Genomic DNA, 13,524 nt, shown 5'->3' with positions numbered 1-13,524 from the left:
TCGGTTAATCCGTGAAGATATGTAGGTACATTCAAAACCAACGGTGACAGCTTATACAATCATAGATAAAGACGAATATTGTTTTTTTGTTGGTATTAAAATCGATTTATAAAAATGTTTTACAATATTATAATATTTTAATTCTCTTTTTTTATCTAAATAATGTGTGAATTTAAATTAATATAATATATATGAAATTGCGGTGAAATGTTTATTTACATTACATTAATAATTTTTTTTAGTATCTCGTTAATGTATTAAAAAATCGATTTCGCCTTTTTTTCAATATTTCTTAAAAAATTATGTCGAATGTAAGAAGGTTGTATTAATTATTCTGTGAATATTATGTAGTATTTAATAGCATTTTATGAACACAAAATAATTTTAAAACCTCTATACTTTAAAAGATTGCCAGTATGAAATATAATATAACATAATTATTTTTTCCGGCACCAAATAGAACTGATCGAAAAGTCCTTTGAGGAAAGTTGCTTAATTGAAAAATCTAGTAACGGCCAATATTAACTTTTTGACTAAAGTTTTACGTGCAGACATAAATGAGTATTAAATTAAAAAGTCCGATAATGTTAGATAATTAAATATTTATCGAGATACTCCCAAATTTAGGGGATTAACTATTTAAGTTAAAAATTAAAAAGATTGAGTTATATACATATTTATATATGAAAAAGTACAGTTCATACCAAATTTAATCAAAGTCAGTCCGACAGATAGACAGAGGTTTCCTTTACTAATAATATAATATATAGTTAACATAGTACAAAGCCAAAAATGATACAGGATGCTTAAATCAGTCTAACTATTAGTTTTTTTTTATGGAATAGGTTGGCGGACGAGTATATGGGCCACCTGATAGTAAGTCACCATCACCCATAGACAATGACGCTGTAAGAAATATTAACTATGCCTTACATAGTCAAAGCGCCAAAAACCTTGGGAACTAAGATGCTGTCTCTTGTGTAGTTAATTAGTGCACGATTCGTAAACAAAATCGCTTAAAACGTAACTCTTAACTGATGGCTGTTACCGGGTTTTCAATTTTAGCGTTCGAAAGGTTAATTACTGGAATAAGGAGATAAAATTGAAACATTTTTAACAATTACGGAGTTCGCGTTCACGGATTCATCTAAAATTTTCAATTCAAATATTAAATATGATCTTGAAGGAAAATTTGTTTTTTAATTAGTTTTCATTTTGATATTTGTTTTCTTCCGACGCTTCTTCAAAGACGTCTTATTATTAAGATTCAAATAATAAAATTATAAATACCTTTAATGAGATCATAATAGATCTTAATATACATCATTCAAGTAGGCTTTTACAAGCACTTTTGAGTCGACATTTTACAAAATATAGTAAATGATGCTATCGCAGATTCGAAATATAGTAGTTTTTATTTTTCAATATTAAAAAATACAAAGTCGTGTTAGTTAAATACAATAGTACATACTTACATAGTAAAAAGTAAGTTATGAAGAAGGTTTGGAACATATCCACCACGCTGTTCCAATGCGGGTTTTTGGAATGCACATGTGGCAGAATTTCTATGAAATTAGACATATTCCTCACAATGTTTTCCTTCACCGCCGAGCACGAGATGTATAAAGTATAAACACAAATAAGCATATATATATATATATATATATATATATATATATATATATATATATGTATATATATATATATATATATGTATATATATATATATATATATATATATATATATATATATATATATATATATATATATATATATATATATATATATATATATATATATATATATATATATATGTATATATATATATATATATATGTATATATATATATATATATATATATATATATATATATCGTGGTGCTTGCCTGGGTTTGAACGAACGAAATCATCGGTTAAGATGCACGCGTTCTAACCACTGGGCCATCTCTTACATATAATCAGACAAAGATAAAAGAATATTAATTAACAAAAATATACAAATAAATATGAATAAATATAGTATCTGTATTATAATACTATAAATATAATAGAACAGAATTGTTTGTTTGATTGATATCATTATAATGATAGTGACGGCTGATTATATTGTTACGTTCGCTAATATCTCGAGAGAGCGGGTTTAATTAGTCCGATATTACATTACAGATTCGATATCAATATCGATATATAGAGATGACCTTTGCTGAATACTGAGAACTGTAATAACTGTTAATGGCCACGTGACTTTATGAAAAAAAAAATTCTATTACGGCTAATAATAATACCAGTGGTAGAAGTCAATTTATAAAAGGGCAAAAGAAATAAAGGAGTGTATATGTACATACGACCTTTTCGTATGTAAACATTTTGTTAACTATATCTTTATATTAAGTCCTAAGGTAAAAGTAGGAAATAAAAAAAAGTGTTTTGTGTGTGTTTGATGTCTAGAAGTTATTGAACTATTTTGTTTTATAACTTGATGATAATTTTAAATATAGAACAAAACACAATTCTATAAATACGTATATATGGGATTTTTTCTCACAGTCATATACTGCTTTATCTCTTATATATCTTCGGTACGAATCTGGATGAAAATATATGAGTTATGTATAAATGAACATTAAAGTTGTTAACACAAACGTAACTTTGTTGTAGAACATAAAATTTGTTAACAATTAACATCTCATACATAGTAAACGTAACGACATATTCAAGCACGCATTTCCTGTGCTTTACGACCTTTTAATATCACTCATAGACCAATCTACAAAACGAACACCGAATATTAAATTATAAAAAGGAAAGAACACAACAATAAAATCCCATTAATAGCGCCCCGGTCGCGTTCCCTTACCGTTAAACGTTGCTTTATTCGGCGTGACATATCAGGAAAAAACCCGTAACCCCCCATCCGTAACTACTCGCCCGTAACGCCCGCCCGTAACTCATCCATCACGAGCGTCACTTTTTTAATTGCAGTTAATTTCGCAAACACCTATGAGGGCTTTTATAATAAATACTTCATTCCGCTTGACGGCGCTAATTGATTGATCGAATAAGTAAATAAACTCGGACTCGGACCAAAAGTCGTAAAAATTCATGTAAACTTATATTATATATATATATATAAGCGAAATACCACTCACTGATTAATCACGAAACCTTAGAAACTATAATACCTAAAGTAAAAAAAGTAAAGTAAAGTAACAGGCTATACATTTCCCACTGCTGAGATAAGGCCTCCTCTTACATTAAGGAGAGGGTTTGGAAAATAGGGTGCAGACATCCACTAGCCGAATTTTACGAAACTCCACCTCTAAGGCGGTAAATCGGGACTTGGAATTTTGTTTTTAATAAATTTTGCGCGGACAAAACCGCAGGTTCAGCTTGTCAATAATACATATTGTTACGAGATTGTGTTTATAATGTGCTCATTTGATGTCACTTTTTCGATTGGATTGTCTAGAAAGAAGGCTAACTAGTCATACGACAACCCCTTGTACTTAGTAAGTAATTACTTCTAAGTATTTTCTCTGTCTGACCTATTTCCTAATAGTATACAATAAAATATCTTTGATTTTTGTAAAATCAGCGTAATTTGCAAGACTGCCTTACAAAATATATTAAAAAGAAGGTTTTCCCAGAGGGTATTAATGATGAGACCATATTGTCTTCTTTCTCTAATACGGCTCTACTTTTAATATACCTAGTTGTATACAACTAGGTATATTAAAAGTAGAGCCGTATAATAAATAGGTACACTAATAATACATTATTAGTGTACCTATTTAGAACAAATTCGCTTGCAGACATTGTTTTCTTTTAAATTATAATATTTTTGATAATGGCTCCTGTTTTCTATGATCAAAAATCGTGTCCTAAATAAGTAAATATATATACATCTTTATGTATGTAAATCCTTTCTCTATATCATATTTATTATAATTTAACTTCATTTCTAAGTTTTCCTTAAATGTTTGTATTTATGATACATCAGTAACTATTATTGGTTATGTTTATGTTTCTTATATTGTTCAAAGTAATATTACTGTTTGTTTCCAAACTATATATGTATAATCGCTTCAGCTCATGGTGTAGGACACCAAATCCACGGGGAAATGCAACGTAACGATCTAATAACGAAATTAAAGTCGTATCAATGGTCGTTGGTGATTGCTATTGAATTCATTTATGGAGGCTCACTGACGATTAATTTACTCCTAGTTGTGAAATTTGAAACTATTTGTATATTTTGTATATATATAGGTAACTTCGGAAGTCACACAAACCTCTAAAAAGTACATATAGTAGTAGTCACTGTAATGATTAAAACGCGTGCATCTTAACCGATGATTGCAGATTCAAACCCAGGCAAGCACCATTCAATATTAATTTGCTTAATTTGTGTTTATAATTCATATCGCGCTCAGCGGTGAATCCTTCACCTCATCGTGAGGAAACTTGCATGTATCTTATTTCATAGATTCTGCTACATGTGTATTCCACTAACCCGTATTGGAACAGCGTGGTGGAATATGTTTCAAAACTGCTTCTTAAAGCTAGAGAAAGCCTTAGCCCAACAGTGGGAAATTCAGAATATAACCACTGGGCCCTCTCGGCTCATTTCGTTTAATAACGTATATTTATTTAAATGTAATTTGAGTACGGTTCGTATCAGAAGCGTTTTGTTTTTCTTTAAATTAAACATATTCACGGGTAGTTAACGAGAAAACTCTCGAATTTACACGCTCGGTTTACAAAATTAAGAGTTAACAATGTTTTCTGTTTAATCCATTTAACAGTTACGTGCTGTAACGAAAGGTATTATCAGCATCTCGGTTAAGATGCATTCATTACAATTATGCAGATGTGTTGGTTCTGCAAAACGAATATTTTTTTATAAAGAGTTTTTCGTTTTTTTTCGATTCCATTCGAATTCCGATTTCAAATCACACTTTTGAAGTTTTTTTTTCTTTTAAAAATTTATGGGCAGATGAAATATAAGATTCTGCCATCGTGTAATGAGGTTTAAATTTTATTATGTGTTATTAAATAAAATATGTCAATATCTGATAAAGTTGTAATACGAGCTGTCTGATTAATTGATTCACTGTTACGGGCGCAACCGAGTGATTTATCATTATATCCTGTTACTGTGTTCGATAGCTACAGCCATTAGTTCGAGATGCATCAAGATTATTAGGTTTAATTATAAGTAGCATATGTAACTGGAATAAACGGTTTTGATTTATTTATACACTTTGCCACCCGTGGCTTTGCTCGCATTTTATAATAGGTTGTGCTTCGGGTTTAAACTCGCTTAATAACAAATTATCTATATAACTAATTAATAATAAAATAATTTCATCAAATTTAGTTTAGATTTGGTTGTGCACTAGAGTGCTAAACAGACAAATAGATAGAGTTAGTTTATCATTAATAATATTAGTAGGTATAGATTAACTAATACTACTCGGTACATATTCAAGTTTTTAAAAGTTTAATTTAACTAACTATTTTATTAAAGTTAAATTACGTTTTGTAAGATTTGTTTTGTGTGTCTTTAGCCTTCATTAAAGTTGATTGTAAAGCTTTTGTTTTCAGTGTTCTAACTACTTTACCTAGTACCTAGATTAAATAAATTGTTATTAATTAAATACATATTTATGGACATACTGAATATGCAAAACGGTACCAAATTGTTATACATAAAATAATAACTAATTTTGAGTTACAGCATTCATTCGATTATTTTAATTTGAAATATTATAATAAAAGTATGATAAGCAACTAGCGACATCTGACGAGTTTGAAAAGAACTAAAACGTTGCATAAAATTAATAATTTAATTTCCACAAAATTCAACGCCGTGAAGTTTATAATCTGTACGAAATTTTTAAATGATCCTGAACGAAAGATATATTCGATATGTCACAATAAGTTTATAATGAACGTAACAGCCGGTCCCTGAAAATGATCCATCACGCTGATGAGACAGGTCATTATTGACGAATTCGTCGGAATATTACCAAAAATCGCCTCTCTGCGAAATATAGGCCATGTACGATATCGAATGATAGACTAATTAATATTACACAAGAATTATTTATTAATTATTATAGATACAAATTCCTTTTTCAAATGAGTACAATAAGGGGCTTAAAGGAGTCTAGATTGAAGGTATAACATAAAACGATTTTTTGCTAAATTTCTAGCTAAGTTATCTTTACTATGATATGTGTGTATTATAAATTTTCCCATTGAATCAGTCAATTTCTGAAGTTAGTATTAGTGATGGTAGCCGCATTATATAGCTAAAGCACTTGTGTAAATGGAAAATTAGAAGTAACGACGGTACTACAAATACCCATACCCATAGAAAAAAGAAAACAACATAGAAAACTAATGATCTTTTTCTCCATGGCCTCGGCCGGGAATCGAACCTAGAACCTTGGAGTGGCGTATCTATGACAACCGGTGCACATACCGTCGTCGTCAATAATATTTTAATTCGATTTGGTTTTAAATTTCAGTGCTCTGATTGTCATTTGTCGAAACATTTGGACATTGGAACAATAGAGGGAACGAAAATAAAATTCCTAGCTCGTTCCGTCCCGACTGGCGACGGGAGCCGGTCCATTTGTCGCCCGGGCGATGGGGAATTGCGATTTAACTGAGAATTTCTTGCATTCCTGTCAACATTCAGCGCGATCACGATTTGTATTAATTACTTGCAAATTTTATTAAAATGTCTTGCAAATTTTATAAATGATTTAATCTACTAAACTCTTACGATTTGTGTGTCTCGCCCGTTCTTCTTGATAGAATCTACTTTCAGAACCGGTGATAGCTTCACTTAATATAGTTGTATAACGATTCAAAAGTGCTTGTAAAAGCCTACTCGATTTATGTGTGTCATTCTACCGCCAAATAACATTACGGGATATAACATCTCAGTTTCATGGTTGGTGGTGCATTGATGGAATTATATTCCACAGTGCTAAAGTGTATCGTGATAAGTTACTATCAGATGGTCCATTTGTTAGAAAGCCGACTAATTATTGGTTCAAGAAAATGTTGAAAAACATTTTATGAACAAAAACTTATTACGACCTTAGGGAATTAACCATAAATACTTTTTCCATTTCGAAAAATAATCAACAAATTGAAAAGTTCATAAATATCTTGCCGATTTACTTTCGCCAGATCCTCTCAGGGAAATATCTTTTTTACGAATCGGAAGCAGTTTTTACTTCACTACATAGTATAAAACAAAGTCGCTTTCTCTGTCCCTATATCCCTATGTATGCTTAAATCTTTAAAACTACGCAACTGATTTTGATACGGTTTTTTTAAATAGATACAGTGATTCGAGAGGAAGGTTTTTGTATATAATACATGGACAATATAGTAAAGAAATGTTGATAATTTTAGAAGTTTCCAAGGTGTTGTCGTAAATAAATTCCGTAGGATATTTAGTATCAGTGTTACACTCGTGCGAAGCGGGGGCGGGTTGCTAGTTGTATATAATATAGAATATAACTTGAATTTGGCAGAAGCAACGCGATAAATCTAGAGTGTGGAGTATGTGTATATATATCCACATATAAGGCTTTAGCTCTTGCTATTAAAAGATAAATAGCAGTGTGATGGCTTCGCGGCATCCATTATCGCCTATCGGAAAATAAGTAACTCTTCATCGGCTTTAATAGCCGATAAATTCTCTTGGAAAAATTCTAGACGGAGATTTTGGTATTATTATCCATTATAAATGTTGTGATCAACAAAAATAAAACGACATTATTAACAGTTGGCATCTATCTTTTTTAAATGTCATGAAAATTTATAGAAATAGATGCTTAAGAGGATTTTGGTTGGATCTTGTTTATAAACTTTTATTTCAAGACCCATATATCTCTTTCTGTCATCACTGATTTCTCATTCGAAAAAAGAAGACGGTATTGTTTTAGTAATCATTTACTAAACAATATTTGTTTGTAATTATGACATGCATATGTCCACTAATCGCTTATTTCAAGTAAGCAGGATTTATAACTGACTAGTTGGTCCCGACTTCACATAAGATTTTTTTACATTTGACCTGACCTGGGGACTTTGTTTTATAATATGTAGTGAAGACTAAGAAATATTATATTAATAAAAATAATACAGACTCTTCTGTATTATTTTTATTAATATAATATTTCTTCGAAAAACAATTATAAAATAAAAAAAAATATGAACAAAAGACCAGCAGCACTCAATGTTATTGACAGTGACGGCTGGGCGCGCCGACAAACACTAACCGACATGATTTATGGACAGGTCCTCGAAATCGACGACAAATTGTCGGCGAGTGCGGTTTAAGGGTCCATTTAAGGGCAGTTTCTACTCCCTTTTCATGCTAAATATCGTTTTATTGCTGACCTAATGTATTTTTTATACTAATCGGGTTTGTATTAATGGTAATTAGCGAAAAGACCAACGATTCAGATCTTCTTATTATTTCTAGATTATCTGTTTTATTATATTCGGTATTCTATTGTTTTTTCCAGTCCATTTACTTTCACGATAAGCACCGTTTTATTACAAACGAGCTGCAATTAAAATCGTTTCACACTTTTTTCATTTCATATCTTCTGAATTTATGGTTTTCAAGATACGAAAATCAAAAAAGTTAGGTTAAGTTAGGATAGGTTGACGATTTTTCATTTGCAGGCAGATTTATCTCCTTACTTCCCGAATCCCCGAAAATTATTTGAATTATCTCCATAACTTTGCGAAATGTTGGAAGTAGGCGTCTAAATCTTTCAAAGCTTATTACGATGTCTTTCGTTAATGTTTATCTTTGGGTACGTTTCGACAGGGAAATTGTAAAGTTTTGAAACGTTTCCGACAAACTTTGTTTCGTATTGTATCCAACGTTAATTTGTATAAACAACAAACAAAATATAAAATAATAATTTCAATAATAACTGCGAAAAATGCAAAGGTATTAAACCAACAAGGCTTGAATGTTGAAAAAGTTACGTCTTTACCGAAAATCAGATAGAAGACTAAAAGGCAACTACGCTAGAAGTGGAAAAGTAAAGGTGGAAGTTACGTCGGAAAACGACTCTTTCCGTTGCAAATTTTCAGCCGTGTTGAGGTAAGGCTTTGAGCAAAAACTCCATGTGACTAATTAAAAGTTTTCGGCAAATTTCGGTCGGTGAATTAATATTACATAACTTTAAGCGGATAGTTAAGTAGTTTAGCGCACGAATTTACATTTAATTCCTTCTATTTAAATAAACATTAAAATAAGAACGCTTTAATCTTTAAAACTGGCGAAGACGATTTAGCAACAAAAATTATCCACAAGAATTACCTTTTTATTATATAAAAAAGTGTAGAGTATGACTATTTATTTGAAAATAATCTGTTTCGATGAAAATTAACCACAAAAACAAATCATAATTGGTGAATGTGAACGAGTTGGTAGTTGATATTGTATCGAGTGAATTTCAATGTATGTATGCTACAAAAATACTTCCAATCCAATATATCATCGGAAAGTGTCCAGAAATGTCACTTCGGTTTAAATATCGAAACGAATCCACGATGACGTGAAAAACTGGGTCAAACTCGGTAAAGACAAATAAATGGTTTCACCGCAATGAAATATTGATGATGTTCTGAAGGAAGTCGATTTGGAAGATTAGGGGTCCTCGACAATAGCAGAATTCCAATCGGAGCTGCTTTGTCTTGATTCGATAACAGATGAATGGCTATTTGGTGCATATGCTTTTTATCGCCTGTTCGTGAGGGTTACTCGAGGGGATTCATGCAATATATTCAACCCAATCGTGTTTGTTTGTGATGTAAATCGAGAAGTCATTTATTTATAAATAAATGCTTCTAGTTTTACGACTTCTTACCTTAACAGTTTAATATCCCAAAGCGCCAGCACTTCAGGAGGTCGAGAGGCACACAATGCAAGCCTGGGTCCACAGGCGTGTAACCTCACCGGTCCAGCCTTAATCCCTGTTGGGGTTGGAGCTGATATGATGACAGCTGCGAATTCTTTACTACTGCCTAGATTGTGTTGAACCTGAAAGAAATCCGATTTAAAGACTTTATACAATAATACCTAAAGGTTTTTAATATGGTCAGGGCTGTTTCCAATAAGAACTTGCCACATTCTAATATCTTAACTGTCAATGTTGTTACGTCATTTGAATATTTTATCTGTGGTCGGTGAGATATACGATATTGTCAAAGCCTCGTAATATTCTACGTTGTTATAATTTAACTTAGTTTCAATCTAAATAAAAAAAATGAAACGTAATATTTAGTTCTGGAATTGATAAATCATGAATACATTGTCTGCTTCATTTTGACTGTTGTTCTGCCTTTTATTATAATAAATTAAAGCGTAATAATGGCTTAGCGTCGATGAATGTTGAATGAGTTAATGTTGACCTAAATAAATAAAACGACGGCTGACTGACAACTCTTCGGTATTTAGTACTTAGCGAACTGGCGAGAAAATGGTTTTAGCGTTATTGCGAGTTCGATATTTGAATTTAGCAGTATTTCAACATTATGCATGAATTGATAACTCACTACACTATGCACGAAAGGGTTACCTTTCGTACAAAGTGAATACAAGTTAAACTGGCCTTTGAATCATAGATCAAGAGTTCGACTGTCATGTATATCTACATATTTGAGTTTTACGTTTAATTTCTCTTCAATTTGCATAATTATTATCATCAAATTAATTGTCAGTTAAATATCTAATTCTTTAGTTTTTTTTCGTTCAACATCATTTTCAATTTATATAATAACAATTATAATAAAAATAAGGCAATTTTTTCATATGGTAGTTTTTTTTCGATAATATTTAAACATTGTTTTAACTTCGAAATCTTAATGTATATCTGTTATTGGTTATTTAAATTCAACATTATTCTTTTACAAATGTGTTCTATTTCTTTTTAAAATTATGAGCAATTAAGTTCGATAGCGAAGCATATGTTATTTATTTATGTTAAGAATGGGTTTGAAGTTAATATAATTAAGAGCTAACCTTCACTCTCCACTGTATAAGTATTTCTCTCGTGTCAAACGCAAGCACTGGTACGACATCCTCGCACAGAATCGCGAGAGTGTTGGATTCCTTGTCCAGAGTAAAGCCTGACTCAAAGCCGAGGTACTGCTGGAGTGACAGCGATGCTTTCGTCTGCCCGTTCTTCTGTCTTTCCTTAAGGTCCTTGTACAGTTGCAGGTGAACGCAATCTGTGAAAGAAGAATACATTATACTAATGGTGCTAAATAAATCATCATTCAAAAAAGACAATATTTTATAGCAAAACTGAAAAGTAACTTTGATCACAAATAGAAGCTAATTTTTGCACGTATGTATGTTTTTTTTAATTTTAATATAGTTCGATCTCAAATTTCTATTGATGATTTTTAACGCTATAGGATGGCGAACGAGCATATGAGCCATAAGTGGTCACCACTGTGCATAGACAATGTCGCAGTAAGAAATATTAACCACTCCAATGCGCCACCAAAATTGGGAACTAAGATGTTATGTCCCTTGTGCCTGTAATTACTCTTGCTCATTCAATCTGATGATATCTGATCTGCGGGTGGTACTGACTCAGACGGGCTTGCACAAAGCCCTACCACCAAGTAGATGTGCTGAGTTAAATTAGTAAATAAATAAAAATCTCGTTTATGTTCAAGGCATTACACATTTGTCTATGGTGAGTTGCAATTGCTATATATACCAACTTTTTGATAACAACCTCCTTTCAAAGAATTTGTGAGCTTAAAGGAAAAGTAATAAAACAATTTCTCAACATGAACAAAGCCGATACATCGGTACCACGTGCTCGGAGAAATTTTCATTGGCTCTAGAAAATGGCGGTCGGTTCTAATGAAAGCCTTTGCGGAACTCGATCCACGGACTAATGAGGCTTTCGTAATGATCGCTGCCTTCAGCTACTGACGAACGAACACTTATTCGATCGGAATTTTTGGATTTAGCTATTTGATAAAAGTGCATGATACTTTGATGCCAAATAGCAATGTAAAATAGGTAACTTGTAAACTTCAGCTCATTTTAGTGAGTGAGAGTGATTCAGAGTCTTCAGGACAGCAACGGAGTGGCCTCGAATTATTATTATACGAATTAATTTGAAGGATTTCTGACAGTTTTTCAATTAAAACATAATTGTATCATTTTTTCCGAATTATATAGTTTTTAAATTCAGTGTTGTTCCTCTTTGTGTCTCGGGACTACTAGCCCAGATTCCCTAATTCCAACTCTGATATAGTTAATCATGGATACAATAACCCGAGTAAGACTTTGGAGGACAGGAAACATTGGTGCATCTTGGGAGAGGTCTGTACATTTGGAATTTTAATGTTAGTGGGTTATTGATGGTTATATGTTATTGCTTTTGGTGTGAATGAACTATCTATACCTACATCAAGTTACTGGTATCTTCATCGAATCTAATGAGTTTTTAAACCAATTATATTATACAATATTTGCTGACTTATTGTTTATATTTTAAAATGATATTTTAATTCTAAACTCATATGACAGTTAATATACATAGCTCGATTGCCTTATGACCTTTGCGAACATTTAAAGGTGAACCGGTGAGACAGCCTCACGACATTATACGTTACATATACCTAAAATCGAACTCACGATCTCCGAAGGTACGGTTCACCGTTAAGAACATCTTTAAGCTGATCAGATTGTGATACAAGATACTTGTAAATAAATCGACTTCATCAATCATGGTAATTATATCTATAAGTCTATACATAAGTATAATATATACCTTCTATATTAATATTATGAGAAAGTAACTGTTTGTCTGTTGCTTCTGAACCAAACCAATAACGAAATTTGACGGTGTTTGTAAGCTTGAATCCCAAGTAGAACATAGGCTACTTTTTATGACTGTCTAGTAAAACCTATAACGCAAGCGAAGCCGCCGTCGGCAACTAATATATATTTATTATAATTTAAATACTTTATTGCACAACACTTGATTTGGTGAATATATAAGAGAAGCACAAAATATTTGAAAAAAAATGGTGACAACGGCGGCCTTATCGCTTCTCGCACAGATAATCTTTGGTGATAAAGGATAAAGGACATAATAATAATAATATAAGAATATAATAGATCTTATATGTGTTACCTGATGAGTGAGATATTTTCATATAATGCCTGTCTGAAAAATAACTAGTAGAACACGTGCAAGATACCTGAAGATGCAGATTCCGGGAAGGTTTAACTACATAATATTATTACATAAGTATCCGCGCTTCGAAGTTTCACCGGCTTTAAGTTTATAATATTAACGAGACAGCGTGAATTTCATATTCTTGTAGATTATACATTATTTATTTTAGTGATAGAATTATAAATGTCGTCTGTTACTAATACCATATGTAAAAATGGTATTTTTGGATATTGAGATTTAATGTAAAGACTGTAAACCTCA

General features: G+C 31.6%; 1 protein-coding gene across 1 annotated transcript in view; it reads right to left on the bottom strand.

Moving 5' to 3' along the window:
* LOC124536643 overlaps positions 1-13,524 on the bottom strand; it is a 168,670-nt gene that overhangs the window by 18,066 nt on the left and 137,080 nt on the right. The window contains exons 4-5 of the mRNA XM_047113173.1: positions 11,076-11,284; positions 9,922-10,094 (exon numbers count right to left, since the gene is read on the bottom strand). Of these exons, the coding sequence (XP_046969129.1) occupies positions 9,922-10,094; positions 11,076-11,284 (382 nt within the window). The remainder of the gene's footprint in view (positions 1-9,921; positions 10,095-11,075; positions 11,285-13,524) is intronic.

The sequence above is a fragment of the Vanessa cardui genome, chromosome 17 (genome assembly GCF_905220365.1).
Source record: "Vanessa cardui chromosome 17, ilVanCard2.1, whole genome shotgun sequence".
In the NCBI taxonomy this organism is placed as follows: Eukaryota; Metazoa; Arthropoda; class Insecta; order Lepidoptera; family Nymphalidae; genus Vanessa; species Vanessa cardui.
Note: the sequence above shows the minus strand (reverse complement) of the source record. Positions and strands in the feature narration are given on the sequence as shown.